This window comes from Erigeron canadensis, chromosome 6 (assembly GCF_010389155.1).
Source record: "Erigeron canadensis isolate Cc75 chromosome 6, C_canadensis_v1, whole genome shotgun sequence".
NCBI lineage: Eukaryota > Viridiplantae > Streptophyta > Magnoliopsida > Asterales > Asteraceae > Erigeron > Erigeron canadensis.
In genome coordinates, this window is record NC_057766.1 from 25,588,849 (window position 1) to 25,599,471 (window position 10,623).

Below are 10,623 nucleotides of genomic sequence, written 5' to 3' on the forward strand. Positions count from 1 at the left end.
TAGGAAATAACTAAAGTTGTGTGTATTGTATGTAAACAACTTTAAAAAATGTTTATTGTATGTAAGAAAACATATGTGGCAACCATATAAAGGTGCCACTTGTCTGATTTTAATTGGTTGAATACATTTTCTTACATACAATAAACATTATTTTGGAGTTGTTTACATACAATACACACAACTTTAGTTATTTCTTACTATAGACATTCCTTCAAAGTTTGTTACATTTTAAAATACTTATCCTTTTTAAAAACACAATTAAAACACATTGTGTTAAATTCAAATCACAGTGTGTTTTGATAGTTTTTTAGTTTTTAAAAAAATTTAGTTTTCAGAATGATTAGAAAGAATACTTTAACCAAGGCCTTTAACGTTTTTGTTATGAAAGAAAAAATACGACTTTCAATTTGAAGTTTCTCTAAAGTTGTAAGTTTGTACCTTGTGAGTTGTGACACTTTAATCTAATTGGAGGCTTATCTACACGATAGCATCCAGCCATCCACACTAATACCCATCGGATCACACATACAGTAATAATTTCTTGGTCTTCGCTTTTTATTTTCAATTTCAATTTCAATTCCAATTCCAAAAGGAATTCAATCCAACAATAATGGCGGAAGTTCTTGTTAGCGCTGTAGTGACTGTGCTGGTTGATAAGCTATACTCTCATACCATGATGAATTTCGCTCGATCTGAAGGAATTGATCGTCAGCTGGAAGAGTGGAAGAAAACCTTACCCTTGTTCCAAGCTGTGCTTGCTGATGCGGGCAAAAAAGAAATAACAGTTGAAGCTGTAAAGGTGTGGCTGGACGATCTCCAGGATTTAGCATACGACATTGACGATGTACTTGATGATATCGCAACTCAAGTCATGAAGCAAGACTACATTATTAAAAGATCTAGCCGTAGTAAGTTACTGAAAATGTTGCCAACTTGTGCTAATTTCACTAAACTTATTTATGGTCAAAAGATTAGTTTTAAGCTAGATGTGATTACCTCGAGGATGAAAACTCTTTATGGCAAGAAACAGGTTTTGGGTTTGGTAGAGAATAGGAGTAAAGTTGATAGATCAAATAGAACAACTACTTCGTTTGTTAATGTGTGGAAAGTTTTGGGTCGGGAAGAAGATAAACAGGCATTGATCGGGGAGTTGTTGTCAGGGAATGAAGAGGCATGCACTAGTCAAAATGTGATCAGCATTTTGTCTATAGTTGGTATGGGTGGCCTTGGAAAAACAACTCTTGCCCAACTTTTGTACAACGATAAGAGAGTAAAGGATCACTTTGAACTCATGGCATGGGTATGTGTTTCTGATGAGTTTGATGTATTCGATATTAGCAAACAAATTTATCAAGGTGTAGGTGGGGAAAACAAAGAATTTGCTAATCTCAATCTGCTTCATGCTGCCCTTAGAGAAAGACTTTTAAATAAAAGATTTCTGGTTGTTTTAGACGATGTATGGAATGAAGACCACAAGAAATGGGATCTTCTTAGAAGTGCTTTTGATGTTGATGTAGGGACACATGGGAGTAAATTTCTCGTGACCACGCGCAAGAAGGAGGTTGCATTAGTGATGGACTCTTTGCAACCTTATATGCTCGAGGTTCTATCAGATGAGATATCTGTCTTTATTAGCTCAATCTGCACTAGGTGAACAAAACTTTGACGATCATCCATCACTTAGATCGATCGCTCAAGGTATCGTCAAGAAGTGTGACGGTTTGCCTTTGGCTTTGATAGCACTTGGGAGGCTTTTGAAGACTAGGGGAAATAAAGAGGTTGAATGGAAGGAGTTAGTGAACAACGATATATGGAATTCAGACGACAAAAGTGGCATTCTTCCGGCTCTAAAGTTAAGCTACTATGACCTCCCTTCACATCTTAAGCAATTGTTCGCATATTCCTCCATATTTCCAAAGGACTATGAGTTTGAAAAGAAGAAATTAGTGTTATTGTGGATGGCACAAGGGTTTCTGTCCCAACAAAAAGGTAGGAACCAATCAATGGAGAGTTTGGGTTGCAAGTATTTTGAAGAGCTACTCTCAAGGTCCTTTTTTCAACCTTCAGAGAATGATAAATCACGATACATAATGCATGACTTAATAAATGACTTGGCCACAAGTGTTGCAGGAGAGTTTTTCTTTAGGTTGGATGAGAATATGGATCTAAATGAAAGCAATGAAGCGTATGAAAAGATCCGTCACTTTTCATTCATAGGTGTAGTTGCTCAATACAAAAAGTTGAAGATTTTACATAGAGCTAAAGGCTTGCGAACGTTCTTACATGTGTCATTTGGTTGGAGGAGATTAACATTGGACAATGTTACTGCACAATTAGTTCCCCACCTACACTTCCTGAGGGTGTTGAGCTTAACTCATAGTTCAATCACAGAGGTACCACATTTCATTCGTAATCTCAAGCATTTAAGGTACCTTAATTTCTCTGAAACCGACATCCGACAAATACCAGAAGAAGTGAGCGAACTATATAATCTACAAAGCTTGTTGGTGCGTGGGTGTCATGAGTTATCTAGCTTGCCAGTCAGCTTTGTAAGGCTGATAAACTTGCGACATCTTAACATGACTCATACTCCGTTATTGAAGAACTTACCTTTGGGGATTGGTGGGTTGACTAGTTTACAAACATTATCCAAGGTTGTTATCCAAGAATATAATGGGTTTAAAATATCTGAGCTCAAGTGCCTAATGGATATTCAAGGTGAACTTTCCATCCAGGGATTGGAAAAAGTGATAGATCCAACCGAAGCAAAGGATGCCAATTTACAACAAAAGAATGGTCTTGATGATTTGGAATTAGTATGGGGTGATGCTTTCGATGATTTGGATATGGAAAGAAAGGATAACTTTCATGGTTCTCGAGATCCCCATATTGAATATGAAGTTCTTGAAAGGCTAAGGCCACCTCACTATAATCTAAAAAAACTTAAAATTAGAGGGTACGGGGGAATGAAATTTCCTAGTTGGCTTGGGAATCCTTCATTTGATCAATTAACAGAGCTTGTGTTAAGTAAATGTAATAACTGTAAAGAATTAGAAACACTTCGGCATCTAACTTCACTTCAAAAGTTGGAAGTATTCGAGTGTTTAAATTTGGTATCAATTAAGGGAGAGAAAGACGTAGTTAATGTGGGGAGTAGCATCATGGGATCTCTTAGACAAGTGAGACTTGGTCTTTGTCATTCACTAGAGAGTTATTGTTGTCCAAATAGTGTTGAGTGGTTGGAGATAGAGGATTGTTCGTCAATGGCATCATTGATCTTCTCTAAGTTGCAGGAGGACCTCCCATTATCATCATCCTTCTCTAATTTGAAGTTTCTTAGTATCAAAAAGTGCAAGAATATAAAGTTAATTGAAGAGAAAGGGGTGGTTAATGTGGGAAGTAGCATCATGGGATCTCTTAAACAAGTGACTTTTCGTTATTGTGATTCACTGGAGAGTTACTGTTGTCCAACTAGTGTTGAGAGGTTGGAGATATGGAATTGTGATTCAATGACAACATTGACCTTCTTTAAACTGCAGGAGGACCTCTCATCCTCATCATCCTCATCCTTTAATTTGAAGAATCTTGATGTTAGATTTTGCAAGAATATTAAGTCAATTGGAGAGAAAGAGGTGGTTAATGCGGGGAGTAGCATCATGGGATCTCTTAAACAAGTGACTTTTCGTAATTGTGATTCACTGGAGAGTTACAGCTGTCCAATTAATGTTGAGTGTTTGGAGATACAAAACTGTGATTCAATGACATCATTGAGCTTCTGTAAAGCGCAGGATGAGACCCCATCATCATCATCATCATCATCATCATCATCATCATCATCATCATCCTCTACTTTGAAGATTCTCGAGGTTAAATTTTGCAAAAGTATAAAGTCAATTGGAGAGAAAGATGTGGTTAATGTAGGGAGTAACTTCTTAGGATCTTTTAGACGAGTGACACTTAGTGATTGTCATTCACTAGAGAGTTATTGCTGTCATAATAGTGTTGAGTATTTGGTTATACATAATTGTGATGCAATGACATCATTGAGCTTATCCAAATTGTCATCATTGTCATCATCCTTTAATTTGAAGATTCTTGTGGTCACATTCTGCAAGAACATAAAGTCAATGTCTCAAGAGCATTTGCAAAGTCTTGCATATTTGGAAATGATGGATATATATAATTGTCCAAGCATGGAGGATTCATTTCCTTCATGTGGGGGGTTGTGGCCTCCTAATTTGAAGTATCTGAGAATAGGAGAATTAAAAAAGCCAATGTCACAGTGGGGGCATCAAAGTTACCCACCCTCACTTGTTGAACTATCCTTATATGGAAAGAATTCTGGAGTGGTTTCATTTGGAATAATGAAAGAACAAGATCATGATAATACGACTAGTTCAACATGTTTTTTTCTCCCACCATCTCTAACTAAACTATTCATCTATGATTTTGAGGAAGTGGAATCAGTTTCAGAGGTCTTACAGCACCTCCCTCACCTTCAACATCTTTATATCAAGTCATGCTCGAAGCTTAGAGATGTGCCAGTGACAACTTCATTTTTGACAGTAGATGTGATGTAATTCTTGAGAAGGAAGGCACTGGAGGCGTATTAGGATTTGCATTATTATGAACGTCATAGGTATGTTATCTCAGCCTGGATATTTGATTTTATTAATAGCAATATATTTGAAGTAGCTCTCCATCTTTAAGATGAAAATCTTCAAGACATTAACCACTTTATTTTAATAGCTTTGTTAGGCTTCTTGCTATTCAATATTTCATGTTATGTCATCTGAAGTTCATTGTATTAATTTAGTGGAGACAATTTGTTATACTGACTTATTAAACAATGTCATTAGTGAAATTATATATAAAAAAATCTCAAGTTTGATGATTAAACTAGTTTTTCTAAGCATATAAGTTAATTGTCGACTGCACATTTGTGGGGTTAGGGAGTTATAATTGCCTTTTAGCTCTCCACCAACACTGTCAGAATTTATTCTGTTTATTAACAACCTTCATAGGTGGTTCATACATATGGTTTTATGTAACCTTAGATTCATCCCTAATTATCCACATTTCAGTTAATTCATGGAATATTATATTCTATTAACCTGTCTACTACATTTGTGCTCATTTTACTACTAGTGCTAAGTGGAGCTTATGTAATCAGGCCTGATTACATTTGTGCTTATTTTACTTTCAGAGTTTCAGCTCTCTAGGTTGACACTTGTATCTAAGTAAGTATGACACCAATACCATTTTATAAAAAGGGTTAAAATAACACCAGTATATTTGGACACGGCATGAAAACATCATTTCGTGATTTGAACTTGTCGACTAATTTGAGAAATTTATATAACTGTACACATGTCACATGGAGTGACAATGGCGGAAGGATTATATATCAAAGTGGTAGAATGAGGTCGAAAGCTTTTAAGGACCTGGAGAAAGAAAGACTTGCTTTTATGATGACTTTCACCAATGAAAAGTGATTGTAATCAACATTGTAGCATATCCATTTATGGTGATCTATGTTGTTCTAATTTTTTAAATACTAATCCCTTTTCAACTTGCATAGTATAGTTTCTGACAATCTTATGCTTACTGCAACTTAAGCAATCCACCCTGACTCCAATTGTGTTCACTAAAAAAAAAATGTGATGCAGTGTAGAATTATATGTGTAGCTAGTTAAAACCACCAAAACAACCTAACAATACCCTGTCTGTTATAACTACGATGTCTTTTGAAAACCATAAAAGTATGTAAAGTTATATGTATAGTACAATAATATCATGTACAATGGTTATCTTTGCCAGTTCTGTACATACTTTTATTGTCCAATAACCATAACATACATGATAGAAGTTTAATATATGTTTCAACAGTTAGAAAATAAGACAAGAATGTCAAATAACAATTAACAAATGATCAAATACCAACCTACAATTGTCCAAAAGCATCAAATAAATAAAAAAGGTTTCAAACTTCTCTTTTATTAAACTGATAAGTTATACAGTATATATGTTAGAGAAGACTTCCTGAAATGAAAAAAGAAAAGAAGCATATCTTAACCACAAAGCAAAAATGTTACTGTATATCTAAACCTTTAAAAAGAGATAGATAATCTCTCATACCACCCTTTTTTTTCTTTCCCATTTCACAGCAAAGAAGAAAAAAGAACTATAAAAATGATTGTGTAAGGGGGGAGGGGTGGAGGTAGTCATGGTGGTGTGTTTTAACTTGAGTTTATTCTTTCCATATCTGGCCAGCCACTTTCAGCTTCAGCTCCTTCCTATCACCACCGGAAAAGAACAATGCTATATTCCTTGTTACGATCAACCCGTCTAAACATCTCTAACTGTTTTGTGACTGTCACGAATATTCCTCGGGACCACTTGCCATTTTAGTTTTGCCATTTGAACCAACCTCGAGACTGTAGCTGAACTTGCTGGCTTCATTTTCATCGCCCACAAACCGCAAAACTGCCATGTACTAGATGAATGTAACTAGATTATACTGAATTAGTATAACACATTATACTTTATATAATTTGACTCACAAATTCTCTATAATAAAGAGTTCACAACTTTTGCCTATAACTATTTTGAGCAATTCCAACTCAGACTACTTTCAGCCCGTACCAATATATACAGGTTTCAACTGACCTGCCTGACCCACCAATTTTGCTACCTCTTCTTACAGCTAGTCAATCAACAAAGGCTTCCTTCAAATTATCATAAGATCACGAGTACCACTCGCCATTGACAATAACATTTCCTACAGATTGTAACCCTTAAAATATGAAGTCAGATTTTTAGTTCAGCAGTTGTGACTTCTGTTTCTAAATCACCAACTTTTTTCTTCTTATCATCTTGGCGTTGCTTGTTCATAGATTTTTGGACATGATTTTTTAAATGGTAAACCCAGTGATTTCAAAATTTTGTGATCTAAGGGACCAAAGTTTCACGAAGGGTGACCACAACACCATCCTATGTCCAAACGCCAAGCTTGACACCACCTTTTAGTCCAATGGCATGTTTAGTAAATCTCCGGAGAACCATAATTTGATAATTGTGTCTAGTGCTGATTTTGAAGAAGCTGGTCATAAGGTTCTAAATATCAAACTGGAGCCTGGTCAAGAGGCATTGAAAAAGTGTTCTCAATTTCTGTTGTTCATTTTTTTCCTTATACAAAATCAGAAAATCTAAACAAGGTATGTGCCATATGCAGATGGAACTATGTTGCTGGAGTGTTGCAGTCAGGAAAGAACCTACCTTCGGTACCATGGTCTTTTGAGGCTTGCATGATCAACAAAGTCCACCAAGAAAACTTCGATACATGTTTCGTTCAGAAGTACGCTATGATCCACCCGGCTTGAGACAAACAAGCTACAGAACGTGACCAAGTGTTTTGCTCATCTACTTGGGACCGATGCTTTGCCTTGGCATGTTTTGGCTCATACGGTTAACTGAGGAGGACCCCACTTCGTCTTCCCGAATTTTCAGCAAGATTCGTTTCCTGGTATTTGAGCATCGCTTCATATCTTCTCTTCTTTTGCTTGATGCAAAGCTATATGATTAAATCTGTTTGCTGTTTCACAAATTATGTATCTACAATTTATAGATTATTACTATGGTTGAGCCATTAATTAGTAAGCTCCACCTGACGTTCAACAAGATTAAGGCCCTCGTACACCCTCTGAGTTGACAGTTTCTACTTTAACAGGATAATCTCTCCCAGATGTGATTCTAACAAACCACGTTGATTACTAATGCTACTGGCCAATGACGGTTAATTGGCTTTTTCTTTTCAGTTCTATCTGTATTACCAGTATTAGTGATAGTATAGGCTCTTTCATCTGTGTTGGGTAATGGGTAGTGTTTTAGTTAAATCTTTTTGCTTAACCAAAATCCCTTACGGATCAATCCGTTAAAGATTATACATTTCCTGAATTACGCATTTGTCTTTACATGGGTCGAAGTTGCCACCATCACTTATTAGAGTTGCTAATCTTAGGGGTAGTACAATATCCTTTTTATACGGACAAAGTGTTCTAATATGATTGTAAAGAGGGGTATAAAGACCCCACTAGGTTTGCTGTTATCACTTTTCACCTGTATGTGTGTTTTTTGTTTGTGGGCGATAGCCATCCTCACGTTCAGCTGCAACAATGTGTGGATTCCTGTTTAATTGCTGAACTATACCCCTTTTGTTCCAAGCTCTGCTGAAGTTGATTTTGATGTTATGTGTTACAGGATTTATCTGGACATTTTGGCTTCCGTCTGTTGAACTAGCGTCTCAGTGACCCAACAATGCAAACAGATTTTGGATCTATTTTCCCACTAGACAACCCTAAGAACATTGGTTTTCATTCAACTTTTTTACACCACTGGGCTTGGTGGGATCACAGAGAATTTGAAGCAAAAACCTGCTTCCGAGTCATATAATTATGATTCTTCTAGTTCGGGATCTGAATCATCAAGCTCTAGTGAAAGTGAGAGCAATGATAGTGATAACGATCACAAGAAGAGCAGTAAGCGTCGATGGAGGCGTTAGTTCTGAAACCTTCACATGAAGATGTTCCTCGTTAGGAGTTGATTTTGAGTGTGCTTGTTCTATTCGATTATATCATTATCGTTTCAATCAAGTGTAACCTGTATAGGCGTTTTTTTGTGATATAGATCATACTTATTAGCTGATAGCTGACACTCCATTAAAATTGCCTCGATGTGCTGGTATCATATGCTTGTCTGACTATTTTTGCCGCTAATCCCTAAATTTATCTACTCTATTTCATCTAGTGCGCGTTTCCTTTTTTTTTTTCTGTTGCTACAAGTAAACGACCAAGCAAATCAGTAGGATTTTGTGCCTCATGAAGGATATGGTTTTGACTTCCACTTGAGTGTTATAAGTCTCTTTGGCTTGCTGCCTAGAAGTCCTACTAGATTTTAGACCCGTGTCCAACACTGGACACGGGTTTTATGACATTATCTATATTAGAAATATTTATATATTTAGCATGTAGAAGCTTCTTACTTGTAATTTGATATGCATTTTAAAAAGCGACCGTTCTATTCAATAGATAATAAGTAGGCGATGAAATGTTTGCTAAATGAATACTAAATAGGAAAATGTAAAGCAAAAGAGAACTAAATAATGTAATACTGGAAAATCAAAAGGACGTATCGTCGTTCATCTTTTGCAACACTTCTTTGTAGACGACATTCGTTGTATTGCTTTTAGGCTTCCCGTCTTTGTCGCATATCAACACCTTGAGACCCTTTTTCGACTTCACCCGAGAGATTGCAACATACAATTCTCCGTGCGTGAAAACTGGTCGTTGTAGATACAAACCCACGGTTGATAAAGATTGGCCTTGACTTTTGTTTATTGTCATTGCGAAAGAAACGACCAACGGAAATTGTCGTCTATGAAACTTGAACGGGATTCTTTGATCTGACGGTATTAGTTTCATTCTTGGGATGTATGTTTTGTATCCAATGTTGTTGCCAGATATCACTTCTGCTTCAATGACATGCTTCCCTAATCTTGTTACCCTCAATCTTGTTCCATTGCATAACCCGTTACGATGGTCTATATTGCGAAGTAACATCACAGGCACGCCTTCCTTTAGCACCAGCTTGTGGTTAGGGATTCCTGAAACTTTGAACCCGTTTAGGATTTCGGGTGCGTACAAAGACTGTTGGAACTCGTCAATGAACTCTGACGGGCAGACGCTGTCTGAGCTGAAGTACGTATGCTCGTCGCTTTTTATCTTCGATAGTACGTATTCGTTGATCGAGTCCACCTCCTCATTTGTGGGAACCAGAATTGCCTTGTCTTCAAAATATCCTTTTTCATTAAGATGTTCTGTAATTGAAGGATAGATTGTTGAAACAATTGAGTCGACATGGTTTTTTTTTAGATTTGAGCAGCACATCTTCTGGGAACTCGATTTCTGTAGTCCCGTCGTTTGGTTCGCCTGCCGTTCCTTTTCCAACGGTCAATATCCAGTTGACGAATTTTTTGATTTCCTCTTTGTCCTGCTCGGTTTGTCCACTATGCAGACGCATGTTCTTTGTGAGTTTTAACACCTTGCATTTATCCCATAAGAAAGAATGATTTAGGGAAGCATTGACTATTTCCTCCCTGTTTCCTGCTGGTATCACCGGGAGGATTTGACGAAAATCTCCTCCAAAAACAACCACTTTACCTCCAAACGGCTTGTTTGAGTTTGATCCCCCGATTATGTCTTTCATTGTTCGATCTAATGCCTCGAAACAATGCTTGTGCATCATTGGCGCCTCGTCCCAAATAATCAATCTAGCCTCTCTTATTAAGTCTGCCAAGGGGCTATCGGCACTGATATTACAGATGGAGTCTTCCATAGGGTTGAGCGGAATTGCAAATCTTGAATGGGCTGTTCTGCCTCCCGGTAGTAGGAGGGCTGCTATACCACTTGATGCCACATTTAAAACTATGTTTCCTTTCCGTCGAACAGCCGTTGATAATGTGTTCCATACGAAAGTTTTACCGGTGCCACCATATCCGTATAGAAAGAAGATACCGCCGGAATGAGCTTGGACTGCGTCCATGATGGTGTCATATACTTGTCTGTG

The 10,623-nt window shown here is 37.1% G+C and overlaps 1 protein-coding gene and 1 pseudogene across 1 annotated transcript; one reads left to right on the forward strand and one right to left on the reverse strand.

Moving 5' to 3' along the window:
• The first annotated feature begins 575 nt into the window (after window positions 1-575).
• Window positions 576-8,804, forward strand: LOC122606039 (annotated as a pseudogene).
• A 372-nt stretch (window positions 8,805-9,176) lies between these two features.
• Window positions 9,177-10,599, reverse strand: LOC122604554 (ATP-dependent DNA helicase PIF1-like). The gene is made up of 2 exons (XM_043777438.1): window positions 9,987-10,599; window positions 9,177-9,874 (listed from the first exon to the last, which is right to left on the reverse strand). Exons 1-2 carry the CDS (start codon window positions 10,597-10,599, stop codon window positions 9,177-9,179), a joined length of 1,311 nt encoding a protein of 436 aa, XP_043633373.1.
• Window positions 10,600-10,623: the final 24 nt, after the last annotated feature.